This window comes from Limulus polyphemus, unplaced genomic scaffold (genome assembly GCF_000517525.1).
Source record: "Limulus polyphemus unplaced genomic scaffold, Limulus_polyphemus-2.1.2 Scaffold981, whole genome shotgun sequence".
Taxonomy (NCBI): domain Eukaryota; kingdom Metazoa; phylum Arthropoda; class Merostomata; order Xiphosura; family Limulidae; genus Limulus; species Limulus polyphemus.
In genome coordinates, this window is record NW_013666591.1 from 132,383 (window position 1) to 149,379 (window position 16,997).

At 31.6% G+C, this 16,997-nt stretch overlaps 1 protein-coding gene across 1 annotated transcript in view; it reads right to left on the reverse strand.

The window, feature by feature from the left end:
* Window positions 1–442: 442 nt before the first annotated feature.
* LOC106461533 (26S proteasome non-ATPase regulatory subunit 7-like) overlaps window positions 443–16,997 on the reverse strand; it is a 32,391-nt gene continuing 15,836 nt past the window's right edge. The window contains exons 4-7 of the mRNA XM_013921364.2: window positions 9,469–9,549; window positions 6,136–6,227; window positions 1,688–1,799; window positions 443–863 (exon numbers count right to left, since the gene is read on the reverse strand). Coding sequence (XP_013776818.1) covers window positions 528–863; window positions 1,688–1,799; window positions 6,136–6,227; window positions 9,469–9,549 — 621 coding nt within the window. The 3' untranslated portion in view covers window positions 443–527. The remainder of the gene's footprint in view (window positions 864–1,687; window positions 1,800–6,135; window positions 6,228–9,468; window positions 9,550–16,997) is intronic.

A 16,997-nucleotide genomic window follows, 5' to 3' on the forward strand; every position in this document is an offset into this window, starting at 1 on the left:
TTTGGAAAGTTGGAAAAGATGTAACATAATATACTTCTTTGAAACCAAACCGAAAATAAATTACTTTTAATGTTAACATTTCAACCAAGAAGTTACTGCTAAATGCAACTATTAAAAAATGCTGAAGATGGAAATTCATTAACAATATTTCAAACCAAATGTGAATGAAAAAAAATTGCATTTTGATACAGCATACTTGATTCGATGATTGATACTCAACACGTTTAAAATTTTTAATACTTTCATTTTGATTATTCCCAAGACAATGTATTCATGTTAAATAAATTAATGTTACCAACTGGAATAGTAATTTATTGAGAAAATTGGTTATAACTTGAAAAGATTTTTAAATAGAACTTCAAAAACTAGTTTTTGTATTCTTGTAGAACATGAAGATTGTGATTATTTTTTGTTTTTGCTACAAAAATTAAAAGAAACAAAGTAGAATAAGAGAGTTTTAATGGTCTAAATGTACAGAAAATAAAATGACAGTATGGGATATTCATAACCAAATCGTTGTGAACCAACTACTTTTTGTCTGCCTCTTTCTTTTTGCTTTTTTCATCTTTTTTTCCTTCTTCTGTCTTTTTCTTCTCCTCCTCTTTCTTCTTGTCTTTGCTATCATCTTTTTTAGTTCCCTCTTTTTTTTCTGCATCTCTGTTAGTAAGCTTATTGTTGATTAAATTGTGCAAAGCAATAACGGAGCGCACCATGGAAGCAAGATACACAACCAACATCTGATCATTGGTCTTGATGTAGAGGGATTTGATGAAATCTGGACTAGACACATCAGGAAGAAGATTGAATATGTCCTGCAGCTGGTAGATGATGGTGTGATTGACTGGAAGTTTTCCTGAAACCACCTGTATTTCAAAAATAATTTATGTTCAAGTGTACATATTTCTGACAAGAAAAAGAAAATTATAATTTTTTAATCATTTTAACAAGGACTAAACTTCTGTTAGACCAATCACCTTGACATTCAAACAACAAGAAGTCAAAACATGTAGATTATTTAGTAAAACAGCTTGTATATAAATCTGCTAACGGGATTTGTATGTTTTAATCTGCTTCTGAATGCACATAGTAAGTTTGATATTTGTTTGGAGTTTAGTAGGACAGTTTTAAGTAGATTTTGACTTTAAAATTTTGCTCATTTTATTTTATCAGTGTTTTTGATTAAAACATACAAATTCCATTGACAGATTTATGCAAAAGCAGATTAAAGCATACAAATCCTGTTAACAGATTCATACAAAAGCAGGTTAAAACATGCAAATCCCATTAACAGATTTATACAAAAACAGATTAAAGGATCATTAAAAAAAAATCAACGTTTAATAAAAAGTTTAGTTTTGGGGCAGAGAGCTAGACAGTACACTTTCATTTTGTTATACATCAGTGTTATCTGTTTGATAAAATATATTTTAGTATTTCAGAAGTGACAAAATTTTAATTAATCATGCAGACAAGAAAGCTGTATTATGAAGATCCTGTTTTCCTGATCTCCAACTATTATTTGATTCACATCTACCAGAGGTTGCTCCCAATATAATTGTGTCGATCTAGTTTTAATAATTACATACATTAAAAAATGTAAAAGTAAAAAATCCATGGTAGGTACATAGAGTTAACTGTTTACTAGACTAATTTAAATAGATTGCAGAAGATCAATCTTTACTGTTACCTCTTCTAGATATTTTTTGATTTGGTTGATTTGTGAATTCAGTCCTTTCAGTCCCATCAGCTGATTGGTGATTCTCTGTGACATGGTACCAAGAGTGGTATCTTTGATGTCCCTAAAAGACAAGATCAACTCTTAAGAAAATTAATGAAGCATTATAAAATAAACCACCAAGATTAAGATATTTTGTATATAATCATTCTACTAACTTTATTGTCTAAAGCTGATGAATGGCCATACCATTTAGAAATCATGTTTCCTGTTGGTATTTTAATTAAACTAATCATTGAAATAAACAAACTGTCTTCTCAGAATTTAAACCTTATATTTCCACCACGGGGACTTGAACCAACAGAAGGCAGCTACTGTATACCTAATACAGTGAACAAAGTAAGTAGTTACTATGGTTAGTTATATTACTCTTCAATATTATCAGGCTGAGAAAATCCCAGGTTCCCATGGGAATATAGAAATCCAGGTTACCGATAAAAGCAAGAAAGAAGCCTTAATAAGCCACAGCCCTAGTAACAAAATGTTGATATTTCAATACTTTATTGAGTGCTTCCTTTCAATATTAAAAAGAAGATATCTATTCCAGTTATACACTATATTGTTTAGTAATAAAAGGCAGGAAGTCTGCATTGTGCCATTTCACTATTAATGCAAAGTTACTGGTATTTTATTCACTGAACTTATATAACTTTTTCTACATTATGCTTCTTTCTCCAGTGAAAATTCACTAATTTTTCCCCTGTACAAGTAGTATATTAGTTATTGTTCTGCTTGTATGACAGCATTAACTACTGTACATGAAGATCATGTAAATAGAATTAAAAACCTAGCTGTTCATTGAAAAATAAAGTACTACATTTTCAGCATTTATAGGATTAATTATCTATCATAGATGTACACCATATTTCCAAAGTATTGAGACAACAGAACAGGGTATCTTCTGTTTTTATGCTGAGGTTCACTTATAACAGAGAGTGAGCCTGTCTTTGCAATAATCATAAACCAGCCTTTGTTAATAACACATGCCTTTAACTGTAGGTACGTTGGTTGGAATCAACTATCCTAATTCTTGGAAAACAGTTTCAAATTAAATGACATTTTTAAGACAGTCTGTTTTGCTTCTCAAAGACCATTTGAAAACTTCCAAGAATGGTCTGAATTCATTTTGAGGTTCCCAAGACATCAGGTTCTCACCAAGATGAAAGTTATATTTTGTTTACATTTTACTGACAATCATTTTGAAGTTTCTTTTTAACCTCTGTTTAATTATTTATCAAAGGAATTTTTCAATGGAACTTATATGGGTTTCTAAACACTCTCAACCCACTATGCATCCCCATTAGCTCTGGGTAGGTCAGTAAGTCTCTGAACTTATGATGCTAAAAATCAGGTTTCAATATCTGTGGTGGGCACAAAAAGAACAAACACAAATAGCCCTCAAGTACGTTTTAGCAAAATTCAAAAGGAAACAAGCCTGTTATGCTTACGGTGTTTTCCATGTTTATGTAACAATGATTGTAGCAAGTTATTAGTTATAGAAGGCTGATTCAGGTGACTGAGCAAAATAGAAACATTGTTCTACAAACAAAAAATGAAGAAAGACATGCAAAGAACTGTTCTGAGAATATATCATTAAGGAGTAATATATGTACAGCTAGATTGTTTAATAATGTAGAAGCACAGGAAGTAAAATATCACAGAAAGCATTCAATCTTCTTCACAAATCTGTTAAAATGTATACAATAGTGTATTTAGAACAGCAAAAGGGTTCTGAAACATTACCACAAGAGAACCCCATAGCAACACCCTCAAGGGTTCTGAAACACCACCACAAGACAACCCCATAGCAACATTCTCAAGGGTTCTGAAACATCACCACAAAACAACTCCATAGAAACACCCCTTAGTTGTAAAGTGAACATTTTAACAGAAAAAACATAGACAATTGTATGTTTCACAAATAGTTCATTAATTAATGACCATGGTTTTGCCAGTAAAGGCATCATCAAGTACCATGATCATTAATAAAATAAATATTTGTGAAATGTACAATTGTTTTTGTTTTTTCCTCAATTCTGGAGTTTCACCAAGTACCAATGGTTTCAAGTGTCAATTATATGAAATTGTTAAGGCTATAATTGCTTAATCAAGAACTAGCCAGTAAAAACAAAAACAATACAATTTATAATCGCAGGTGTTACCTTATTCCACTACAGCTGACAAGCGAGGTCAATATTTTAATTGTCCCATCTAATGTACATTTTGATAAGAAACTAAATAACTTAGATTTATAACCAACATAAGGAAAACTAAATAATGAGAAAATAAATCTTGGAACTAAAATTCATAAACAAATATCACAGAATTTCCTGTTTGTTTATTCTGAACAGAGATTATACAATATTAGTTATTACAAATTTTAAAACATCAAGACTTTACTTTTACCTAAATTACACTAGATTACCCTGTTTATAAAGACTTAAAAATTTGTTTTGCAACTGAATAAGATGTTTTACTCTTGATTTCACCACAGGGACAGCCTTAGGGAGGTGCAAGTGGTGCAGCACACTTAGCCCCAAACTTGTAGAGGCCTTGCAACTGAATAAGATGTTTTACTCTTGATTTCACCACAGGGACAGCCTTAGGGAGGTGCAAGTGGTGCAGCACACTTAGCCCCAAACTTGTAGAGGCCTTGCAACTGAATAAGATGTTTTACTCTTGATTTCACCACAGGGACAGCCTTAGGGAGGTGCAAGTGGTGCAGCACACTTAGCCCCACACTTGTAGAGGCCTTGCAACTTAACAAGAAATATTTTATTTTTCATGTTTGGTCCTTAGCCTTTTTTATTCTGTACTGTTGATTAGAGGTACTATTATCATGGTATAAAGAATTAACTTCAATATTAAACTTGCCAAAGTTAAAACAGTAGCAAGGTGTGTCCATTCACAGAGAAGCAAGGTTTATTTTAATATTAACTCTAACATCAGTTGATTCATTAGACAGACTCAAACTCTTTCATCTATAAACATTACACCATTACCTAAACTACATGACTTAAACTAAAAAAAAAAATCCTAACTTCGCAGATATATCTTTGTGTGAAAAACAAAATTGAGAATGAATTGTCATTATTCTGTCGAAACAAACTTCTTGGATAGTGATGTGTTAAAAAACTATAGAAGAGAAAGGTAACCACAATGCTAGAAAGAGAAGAAAGAAAAAGCAACTCTCAATCTTGGACAACGTATTACTCATTTCGTTCACACCCACAATAAAAAACAAACCGGTTTATTCCAGTGTTCTATATTCCTCAACATGTATGATTGTCATGTTTGATGTATAATCACATATTTTCTGTTTCGGTGGACTTTTATTTATACATGTTTCCGACTGTTAAATAGTAAGAGTTTAAAAAGTTTACCCAGCCTGCAACTTTCTCACAAGGCGCCACTACATGTAAAACAATAACAACAGAACTTGGCTAAAACAACACACTAGAAAACCATGTAAACAGAGATTTTTTGTTGACCTATTATAATTTTCATGAGGCTTTTTTTGTTACATCCTTTAAAGACATATTAAAATAAATTTTGATATTTGATAAGATATTTTAATTTGATACTTTTATATTTACAGTTTATCAGATTCATACAGGGGGTTGACAGGTTGGTTAGTCCTGACAATAAAGTCACACACTGTTTTAGCTGTTTTCAACTCTTCATTCTTAAGTTTCAATAGGGTCCCTCCACCTACCTAAGGCTGCTGTCCCTCCACCTACCTAAGGCTGCTGCTATCACTGTTACCCATCATATCTTTGTAACTTTTTATTATGAAATGTTTATCTCAAATTCAAAACAGCTTAAACTAATTATGTTCCTCAAACAGTGAAATATCAGACTTTAAACGTTGGTTATATACCTTTTGTATACTTTTCCTGTTTGTTATGCATTCTATCCCAGCAAAATAGGTTACTAAAATTTGAATTAAAGAACATTAACTGACATAAAGCATTAGTTCTGTGTTATGGTTTTACAGATTTGTTTTAAAAACTAGTATAGAAAAAAGCTGTTATATATTTTATTGTTATGAAACTATCATTTTTTTTAATCTTTTTAAATCTTGAATCAATGTTGGCTCCTATTTGATTTATTTAAACCGTTTTCTCTTTGATATAAGTTAACAGTGGTGATCAATTGTAAAATTATTCAAATTGCATTTCTCCTCACAAATGTTAATGCAATTTTTATGAAAAATCTTCCAATTTACAGTTGAATAAAATATTAAAATAATTCCAAACAACATTAACTTATTATGTAAATATACAATTAGTTACCAATTTTTAACAGCTTAAAGTCTTAATTTCAAATACAATGCAAAAAAAGCTTTTAAAAAGATTCATTTGCACCTCTGAACATGTGAACAGATATTCAAACTTCACCTTAACAAATGCTCAACTCCAACTTCTTCAGCTTCTTCTGCTCCTATTTCACTTGGAACATGTTCAAATGTTTTGTTTGTGGGTGTACCATCCTGTATTGAATTAAAACTTTCAATTAAATTGTACCTTGAAATTTAGCATTATTTTAACTTGACTTAACAATGAAAGCAAATACACATTATCCTATCATATGATCAACTTTCATGATATTAGAAAAACATGTAGGTTCAAGAAGTCTTGATAGAAATGAATAAAAACCCTATAACCCTTTCTTCTTCAGGGGCAAACTGGGAATAGTAGTGTAATTGAATGAGTGATATATATATAAAGGGAATTTAGTGACATCATGAAAGTCATCTGGTTTTCCAGGAAATGTTTAGTCTATTTCTGTACGTACTGTTGTAAGCGTCTCATTTCCGGTACAGTGTAGCCGAAAGCGAGAGTTTATATGAAAATGTGTTAAGGATATTTTACTTTAGAAATGGATAAATATATGTACATTTGAAACTATACTTAAGTGTTTAAATAAAATAAAGGTGACACCTGGAGAGTGATTAAAATTATTTGTTATGCTAATCAATTTATAAAAACAGGTATGGAAAATTATCTTAAATAAACAGTAAGCTTCAGGAAATTCAGCATTCACATTAGGTAAAAAAAAATAAGCAAATAATAAAAATTATTTTTCGGAAAGAAATGAAACCAATGAACAGAGATCACTGATTCCAGGTCCTAGATTAATTCCAAACGGTTGAAAAGTGTTTAGATTAGCAATCCAATAAGCTTCTTTAATGATAAACTTTAATATTCAGATTAGTCATCCTTATTTTCAATCTAGGTCTTTCCTCTCAACATTACAAATCATAAGGCATTCTTTCCACTAACAAAAATAACACTATAATCCTCTTTCATTACAAGTAAAATAACAATGTTGTTTTCACAGAAACAATTAACTTTTTAAGGTAGTTCTTTTTTTGTCAGGACTATTCATGAATATCACAGGAAACTTATGCTATCAATCATACAAGTTCATGAATATCACAGGGAACTTATGCTATCAATCATACAAGTTCATGAATATCACAGGGAACTTATGCTATCAATCATACAATTTCATGAATATCACAGGGAACTTATGCTATCAATCATACAATTTCATGAATATCACAGGGAACTTATGCTATCAATCATACAATTTCATGAATATCACAGGGAACTTATGCTATCAATCATACAATTTCATGAATATCACAGGGAACTTATGCTATCAATCATACAATTTCATGAATATCACAGGGAACTTATACTATCAATCATACAATTTCACCTATGCTGTTGTTCTTCCTTCCAAAATAGAAAATAACATAACTATTACTTTACCTACACAAACAGTTTTTTTATTTGAGTTCTGCCTGATGACAATGTCAACATTAGGGTACATTCTCTACACTCATAGACGTAGTTTTTAAACTTGGTCCTTGCATGTGTATTCACACCATTAATAATGCAAATTACTGATCATTCAAAAAATTGTAATATTACAGGAAGTATTACCAATAATGTTACTCACTGTGTTAACTAATACTTTGTAGCATTCCTTGGTCATTGTAGAAGTTAAAAAAAGTTAATGATAGCAATAGCTATCTTACACAGTTAAGAAAACCATAAATATCTTTCTACCATGTCAAAGCATACAATCTTCCTAACCCTGAATCATGACTTACATGTTTCAGACAATTCCACAGACATAACTTGGCCTAAATACTTTACTTGCTTCTGTACTGAGCCAAGCCAGACAATAATTGTCTCTTGTAAGCACCAGCCATACATGTACATATCTGTACTCTTCTGTAAGTTAGATGTTTTAACATCCTCTTCTGGAGGGAAAAGCTATTCTATGCAGAATCCTGGATGTCTGCATAAAATGCAAGATTTATATGTTTCTTGAAGAGATAGCTAGTAATTAGGAAACTGTAAGTAACTTAACTATCAAGCACTTCTCAAGGTTGTTCAAATCATGCAGAACAAGGAATCAGATACCCCACCATACCCCACTGGGAGAGAAAGAAATCATATGATGATCTCCGAGATAAGAGAGAGGTAAGTTTACTTAGACAAAAAGAGCATACCTCCCCAACAAGTTCCAGCAACAGGGTAGCCAAGTGAGAAGATACAAGACCAAGCAAGAAGAACATGACAACATAGAAAAAAGGAAGGGAATGAGTGTCTGGTAAAAACCTCCAAGGGGAATGGTGGATTGCTTCCAAAAAGAGATGGATGAAGGATAGTAACATAAAATGCTAGTGAGGGTAAGATAAATATGAGAAAACTGAGCACAAGAAAGACTAACAGAGGTCAATGAAGCCTGAAGAAGAGACTCCAAAATTTTAGAGTTTAAGAAAAGGGCTCCAACTCGATTGTAAGCCAAGGCATATGTGCAATCAATCGAGGAGGAGGAGGCATACTGGTTAAGCTGAGACAAAAAACTTTTTTAGCATGGATTCCAATACATTAGAAAAGTGAAGAAAAATAATATTCTGTGGTAGATGCCACAAAGTTTGCAGAGGCAAAATTGTTTGAAAATATAATCAAAAAATATTTTCCCAACAGTTTGTTTTGTAGATATTTCAACCAAACATTGATGTTGATAAATCTCATGCTAGCAAAAAAAAAATCCATCTTAAAACACAATTGCCAACTTGCAAAGCAGTGTTGCACACCTTACTGGTGGAGGGTTATCACGTTTATTTGCATGCAACATCAGCAATATCGGGTAGAAACATGTGAGATTAGGTTGGAGACTCAAGATTGTTGGTGAGCAAAACATTTCACATATAGAAGGCAACACTGAATCAGGAAAGCTATATGTGAGAAGAGGTTACATAATGTATCCAAAGTTGTAGAGCTGGGTCTTGCTAATAACTCCCAAGAACAACTTTTTTACATCTGGTTCTCCAGTGTACCCAATATTCACTTTATCTAAACCAACAGAGTCTGAACTGGGTTTTGCTAGATGATAAAATAAATATTACATTATAGAATATTTCCAATTTTCAATGAACTTTTCAATTACCATACAACTTGTATTCAGTTTCTTCATAATTCAAATCACACAATATTCATTCCATCCAAATACAGCCTCCTTTTATTTATTCTGGTAAAGATAAAAGTAATATACTAGTGATATATTCTTCAAAATAGCAAAACTTTAACAATCTGCACAACAATTTTCCCTGAACAATAACAACAATGTATTACCTTGTCATTGAATTCCCTACCATTTTTGTTTTATGTGTTGTAAAAATACCTTTTACTTTGAACTTGAATACTCACATCATGAACTTCTTCAACAGCTATGTATGCTTCTGTTGGTAATCCAAGGTCTTTCGGTTTTGCATCAATTATGACTAAAACCTACAGTAAAAATAGTGACAAATAAACTTGATATGTAAATGATTTTAGTTGTAATTAGTAAGTAAAAATAGAGACAATTCCTCACAAAATGTAGAATATGAACTTTCCTTCCTTTCTAAGATTTGTAGTTTTAAATTACAAGACAATATATATGAATTATATGAGCTAACTAATTGTAACAAATGACCACTTTCATTAAATTAAATCCATAATGTTCTTTGGCAGTTGACAAATATCAGGAGCCAAGTTTTATCAGAAAAAAAGAAAACAGCTACTGAATGATACTCCAGTTATTTTGACTGAATACACAACAGGAGACAAAAGATGGATGTTGTCAGCTAGCATCATTGAGCCTTTAACCTTGTGGGAAAAATTTCATGGAAATCAGCAGGTGCCTAATATCACTATACAACAGTTAAGATTTTCACCTACCATGGCTGCTTCTAAACTCAACTGTAAGGTATTTGGTAACTTACAAACACACACATATAAAAAGCATAAAAAAGAAGAAAAAAAAGTATCTCGATGGATTGATCAGCTAAACTTGTTACTGTGGGCTATAATCTACACCTTTTAGATGCTAGCCTGGATAGTAGCAACAAAAATAAGGCAACAGTGTGGATTCAATTTGTAGAACAATAACTGACAGCAGTGACTTCAAACAATAGCAGAGTTGGAGCTAGTAAAGTCAGGGAGAAGAGATTAATGGCAATGAATAATCAAGTGAGGAGATGGTCATCATCTCAGAGTGACCCTAGAGAGAGAGAAATAGAGAATGGCGATTTGAAGACTTATAAATAGTGACTGTTAGTGATACCACTTTAATTTTGTTACAATTGTTTAACTTAATAAAAAACAGAAAGAGAAGAAAATAAATCCTCCAATATTAACTATGTCTTGTCTAGAAATTTTGTAGGTTCCCCAATAAAGAAATTACCAGTAATAAATAGCCTATTTATATTAGGTTTTTATCATTGAAATTATATATTACCAGCAGATATTTTTTTGGCATTGACCTGTTCAATATTCAACATGAAAACCAAATTTGAAAAGAAAAATAGCAGAAACATTTTCACGTGATTTTTAAGTGTGCATCAATGATGACTGGATGCTGTGTTATCACTGAATGGGATATTTACTACTTAACATCAACCATGTAGCTGAAAATATTCTAAAATAATTCTTTGACATACTGAGAGAGTGGGAATTAGAACATACAAACCTGCTGTGTATGATATCTAACAATAGATCAAGCTATAAGAAAACTTTTAATGAGCTAATCAAAACAGTGTTTCAACTGTCACTAGCTTCAATGCTTTGGATATGACCTAGGCCTTACAATAGGGAAAGGAATATAAACCTCAGATATGACGAAAGTAATATCTCATCTTAGAAGAACAGTTTCTGCTTTTGGACAGGGAGGGAAGAGATCAGCAAAGTGTTCAAGATGGAAATTTTTTAGCAGTTTATGTTTTAAGTATAAAACAAATATGTATATACAACCTACAGAAACAAACATACACTATGCACAATAGTAGCAAAACATCTTTTAACTTAGAAAAAGTGCAAAAATAAATACATATAAAACATCCTGATATAAACCTTTAGTAAACTAATTCATAGCTGTGTTCTAAGTATTTCTGATTGTTACTGTTTTCAGTTATTCCGACAATCAATTAATCGAATAATCACCATAATTTGATTTTTTCTAGCTTCAAGTTTGTTCAACTTTGGGCCACCATGTCCTGGTGATTCAGATGTGTGTGTGTGTGAGATTTGAGGATCTTGGGTTTGATTTCCATTCTCACTGAATTTGCTTGCCCTGTCTTTGTTATGGCAAAGCTAATAAGACTATCTGTCACTGTCATTAATTTTGAACTGATGATTAGAGGAAAGACACTTGGCTGGCAACACCCTTCATCAATGTTTTTTCTAGCTTGTTCATAAAATGGTTTGAAGAACATTATACTAATTGATTAACTAAATATAATAGATTAACTCTTTTGCAAGGAGAGCCCCTTTAAACACTTTTCTGCACAAGTCACTGTGTTACATTTAAAATTTAATTAAACCCCTTTAATATCAATTTATGTGAATGAATTTAATATTATAATATGTGTTACGATTATTTTTACCTTAAACTTTTGATATCTTTTTAGAGACTATGCAAATGAAATATGAAAACCCTAAGACGAAAAAAGTATTTTTATACTTAAATGAAAATCACCTTGCACTTGGATTTGTTTATAGTTTGAATCCAAGTAACTACAACAGAAAAATAACATTTTTAGCAAAAACACTTGATTATAAAACCATCATTACTTGTGTACAAGATAATTATGATCTTTAATAAAATTTTAACAGTTTTTGAGAGGATACATCAAGAAATCTCAGAGTTACCACATTGTTGTACAAGTAAAATACGCGACTCGATTTCCACAAATTGCATGAGCCCGCCGCATAAAGGTTAATGGGACTTTCAAACAATTCATTAGCAAATACCATTAATTACCCAGCTTGACTGTATAACCTTTGCATCACTTCCAATGCCATTTATTTTTCACAAGTTTACCAATGAGGGCTTGTCGCTTCATATTTCAAGAAAACTGGAATGACAATACCTTCATCATACAGCTACACAGACAATGATTGTAAAAAAAAGAAAAAGAATTAACATAAATTATGTTTGTCACTTAGGGGCACATTGTGAAACTACAAAAAAGTTTTATATGATTTATGTGTATAATAAGAGAAGAGAAGCCCATCTTAATTTTTTACAGTTACCCTAGAATTTCTTAGATGAAAAGTTTTCTATAAAGGAAAACTCCCACTTCTGTTTGGAATACATGAATATTGGAAAATTATTTCTTCTTTAACTGAATATCAAAAAAGCTCTTGGCCTGCCTGATTCATGGTGAACCAACCAAACAGGATTCTAAACTTAAAATGATGGACATATTTTTGATTCATAATTAACCAAATTTTCTAGTGACCACTTCTTAAAAGAAAGATATCCTCAATGCCCTTAAGAAACGTAAGGAATTTACCCAAATCATGTGGCTGCAAACATTCTGGATCCTACCAAGTGGGAAATGTTTCTCCTGGAAGAATCTAGCTTATGGAAGGCCTATTAATAATGTGACATATTTATCCAACTAGTCAGTATGAGTAAAATAGCTGTTAGTTTTCTCTGCCTCCTGTAGTAATTAAGTAATCTGTCAGTACACATGGATTTGTGCCTTATAACAAAGTGCAACATTAACAGAAGAGGAAGAGATGTTACATGAGCAAACTAAAAAGATAACTAAGGATGGTAACAGACCAAGAAGCAGGTGGAAAAGACACATGAAAAAGTTAAAACTTACTATAAATAGGAACTCGCAAGTTAGTACCTTAAAATAATAAATATTTATTAAAGGGTAATGAAAAATTAATGGTAATTCAATTACTGTTCCATTTAGTTTGGTATCTTTCTATTGGAAATGTTAAGACAGCAAATCTGTTGTTTGTCTTGTAAAATATTAAGTACTCTGCCACTATTTAAATTAGCAACAAATATTTTATTTCCAACATTTAAGTATTAGAAATACGAATTTTGTTGTTTTATGGTAAAACTACTAAGGCTATCTCTGCCATCCCTAAGTTTGAACTGCAGATCATAGAGAAGGCAACTGATTGGCAGTAGCACCTGTAGCCAACTCTTTTACTAACAAATAATGAGATTTACTGTCACATTATAATACCCCATGGCTAAAAAAGCAAACATGTCTGAGGCCAGGTTTTGATCCCATGACCCTTAGATATTTTATCAAGTGCCCTAATAGTTAGGCCAAGGATTTTGAAAAATAGTTGATTACAAATAATTGTATGTTTGCTTGCTTCTTGAATTTTACACTATGTTACACGAGGTTTATATGCACTAGAATCCTTAAGTGTGAAGTGATAGACAGCTAGTTAACATCAACCACAGTAAACTTGTCATACTAAGTAGTGGGATTTGTCCATCACTCTTACAGTCTCAAAGTGTTGAGCATAATTGTTTTAAAAAGGTAACAAAACATTATTTTAAGATAAAGAAGCTTTAATATTCATGGTAGTTAAACCAGGAGAAGTAAACATGTTGATAATTCCAATTGCATGGATGAAAGTGGATAAATATCAAGGCTGCTTAGAAAATGAATATTTCACTAACTTTGTTATTGCTATTACACAGAAAAACTACAGTAAGACCTTGAATGATGACCTAGAAAGAGGGAAAAGCTAAGGATGATAGAATGAATAGAACAACAAAGAGAGTTGGTTAATTTAGTTATTATAAAAGAAGGGTGATATCCTTGAGCTTTGGTCCTCAAGACTGAATTAAGACAATACATGAGCAACGAATTTTTGTTACTCATGAGATACTGATACTCGAGGATGATGGGAAATATTTGGAGGTATCAGGATTTTGATGGAAAATAACTATATTGATATGTGACTAAGCAAAGAATATGACAAAAAAGAGAGAAATACTTTTAAATAGCTGAACATAAAAATCTCAAAACGAGACAAAAAAATGTAAAACTGGTTCAAGTAACAAAATATTTGGACGTAAACTCAAAATGAAATGTTTACTGGAACATAAAGCAAGACAACAGAGAATATTAATGAGGCTTCATGTACCTCAAAAAAATGTTAAATTAAAGCTAGGAACAGAAACCCAGACTACACAGAGTAATAATAACTAGGGTTCAGATATACTACACTAATGTACGAGTGGAAGCTAGGAACAGAAATTCACACTACACAGAGTAATAATAACTAAGATTCAGAGATACTACATTAATGTATGAATGGAAGCTAGGAACAGAATCCTAGCCTACAAAGTGTAATAATAACTAGGATTCAGAGATACTACACTAATGTACGAGTGGAAGCTAGGAACAGAATCCCAGCGTACAAAGTGTAATAATAACTAGGATTCAGAGGTATAACCTACTGTATGAGTGGGAGCTAGGAAGAGAAACTCAGAACTACATTCAGAGATACTACACTAATGTATGAGTGGAAGTTAGGAACAGAAACCCAGACTACACAGATTAATAATAACTAGGATTTAGAGATACTACACTAATGTATGAGTGGAACAGAAACCCAGACTACACAGAGTAATAATAACTAAGATTCAGAGATACTACACTAATGTATGAGTGGAAGTTAGGAACAGAAACCCAGACTACACAGATTAATAATAACTAGGATTTAGAGATACTACACTAATGTATGAGTGGAAGCTAGGAACAGAATCCCAGCCTAAAAAGTGTAATAATAACTAGGATTCAAAGATACTATACTAATGTATGAGTGGAAGAGAAACCCAGACTACACAGAGTAATAATAACTAGGATTTAGAGATACTACACTAATGTATGAGTGGAAGTTAGGAATAGAAACCCAGACTACACAGAGTAATAATAACTAGGATTCAAAGATACTACACTAATGTATGAGTGGAAGCTAGGAACAGAATCCTAGCCTACAAAGTGTAATAATAACAGGGATTAAAAAATACCACAATAATAAATGAGAGGAAGCTAGGAACAGGAATCCAGACTACAAAGAATAATAATAAGATATATCACACTAATATGCGAGTGAAAACCAAGACTGTCTGAAGTAATAATAAGGCTTCATACGTACCAAACAAATGTAGAGAGGATGTTAAGAATATAAATCAAGATTAGATAGACTAATGACTTAACTTCAAAGTTAGTAAAATAAATATTGAGTTGATATCAGAAAGAATAAGCAAGGCTAGAGGCTAATGACGAAATTTCAGAAATAAAAAAATAAACAAACAGAACCCATAAAAAGCACTGCATGGTACAGAGGCTCTGTTTAAAATAAACATTATGACCTGGTAATATAAATCAATATTAATCACTGTGTAAAGGAAAAGCTGGAACAATATTAACTATAGTTAATGAAAAAAAAATAAAGATTGGTTGACAAGAATACAAGAATTGAAGTTCCATGTAAAATGAAGAAGAATTAAACTGAACAAAGTAATCAAATTGCTTTGAAAGATTACAGAAAAGAGTAACGTACTTAAAATAATAGAAGTTTCTTCTCATGTAGGAACTAAGAAGTCCATAGAATGAGTGAGAGAAATAGTATTACTTTGGTCAAAAATGTCCTGTCAAACAAGCAAGGTAATAATAGTCTGGTGATACTCCACAAAATTATTAGTAACTTAAATGAAAAAATATAACACTGTTGAATATGTCGCATACACTCATTCTAGCAACAGAATGTTTTAACAATTATGTAACTTAGAACACTGTACAGGTTTCTCCTATAAACTAAAAATTTCTCAAAATATATGGACTATTTGACTGTGGGCACTGATCAAAGTCATTGCTAATAATGGAACCACATTCTACAGAAATTAAAAAAAAAAATTCTTCAATTTTCCCAATGGATAATCAGAAATCTTCAAAGCTCAGTGCTCCTTTTTGCTATCTCTCCTTTTTTCGTAAATTACAGATCTGATGAAGGACTTGGCATTGAGCTTGAAACGTCAGAAAACGAAGAAAAAAAAACAAAAAAAAAACAGAAGTTCGTAAGAAACTTAGTCCATTTTTAAACTGTACGACATTCATCAATATATATTTCTTTCCATACTGTATCTTACCGATTGAAGCAGCGAACTTTCAGCTGATAAATTATACAAATACAGAAAAATTAACAAAAGTATATATGTGAACCTTGATCGCACCTTTTACAAGTGAGTCATTGTTACTTTAATTAGACATCATAGCATAATATGTTCCCAATAATACATTTGGTTGAGATAATTTTACACTTAAAAGTTATAGTCTGATTTCAATAAATAAATAAAAATTTCTTGTTGTTTGAATACCATAAACTTAGCAACATACTCAATATTGAAGGACTGATTTTATTATTCATTGCAGGTTAGTTAGCTAAGTCTAAATAATCATTACCTGGTATTTTGTTATAGAAGAATATTCCTGCAGTTTTTAATACACAATGTAAAACAAACATTTTAGGAACCAAATGAACATGAAAATCTGTGGATTTTCCTAATTTTGTGAACTTCTCATTAGGATCCTTTGTTCACCAATACAGGATCTTTGGGTATCTGGTAATGTGCTGACCAACCACAATTTATTACTGCTGAAATTTACTATTTGCTCAATATTAATGTAGCTTGATTACCTTCAGTCAGTTTTGGTCATTGGTGATATTTACTTTTGAAGTTAAGCCTCGTTTAGTAACTGTTCAAAGCTCATGCTGTGACATTATAAAGGCTGGTAATGCAAGGCTGTGGTATTAAAACATTGGCAATAAAAAAAAACACAAAAAAAAAAAAAATAGAATTTGAAAAACAAGACGTGGAGCATTCTATCTCCAAAGGATAATGCTGCAGTTTCTTAGCAAATATA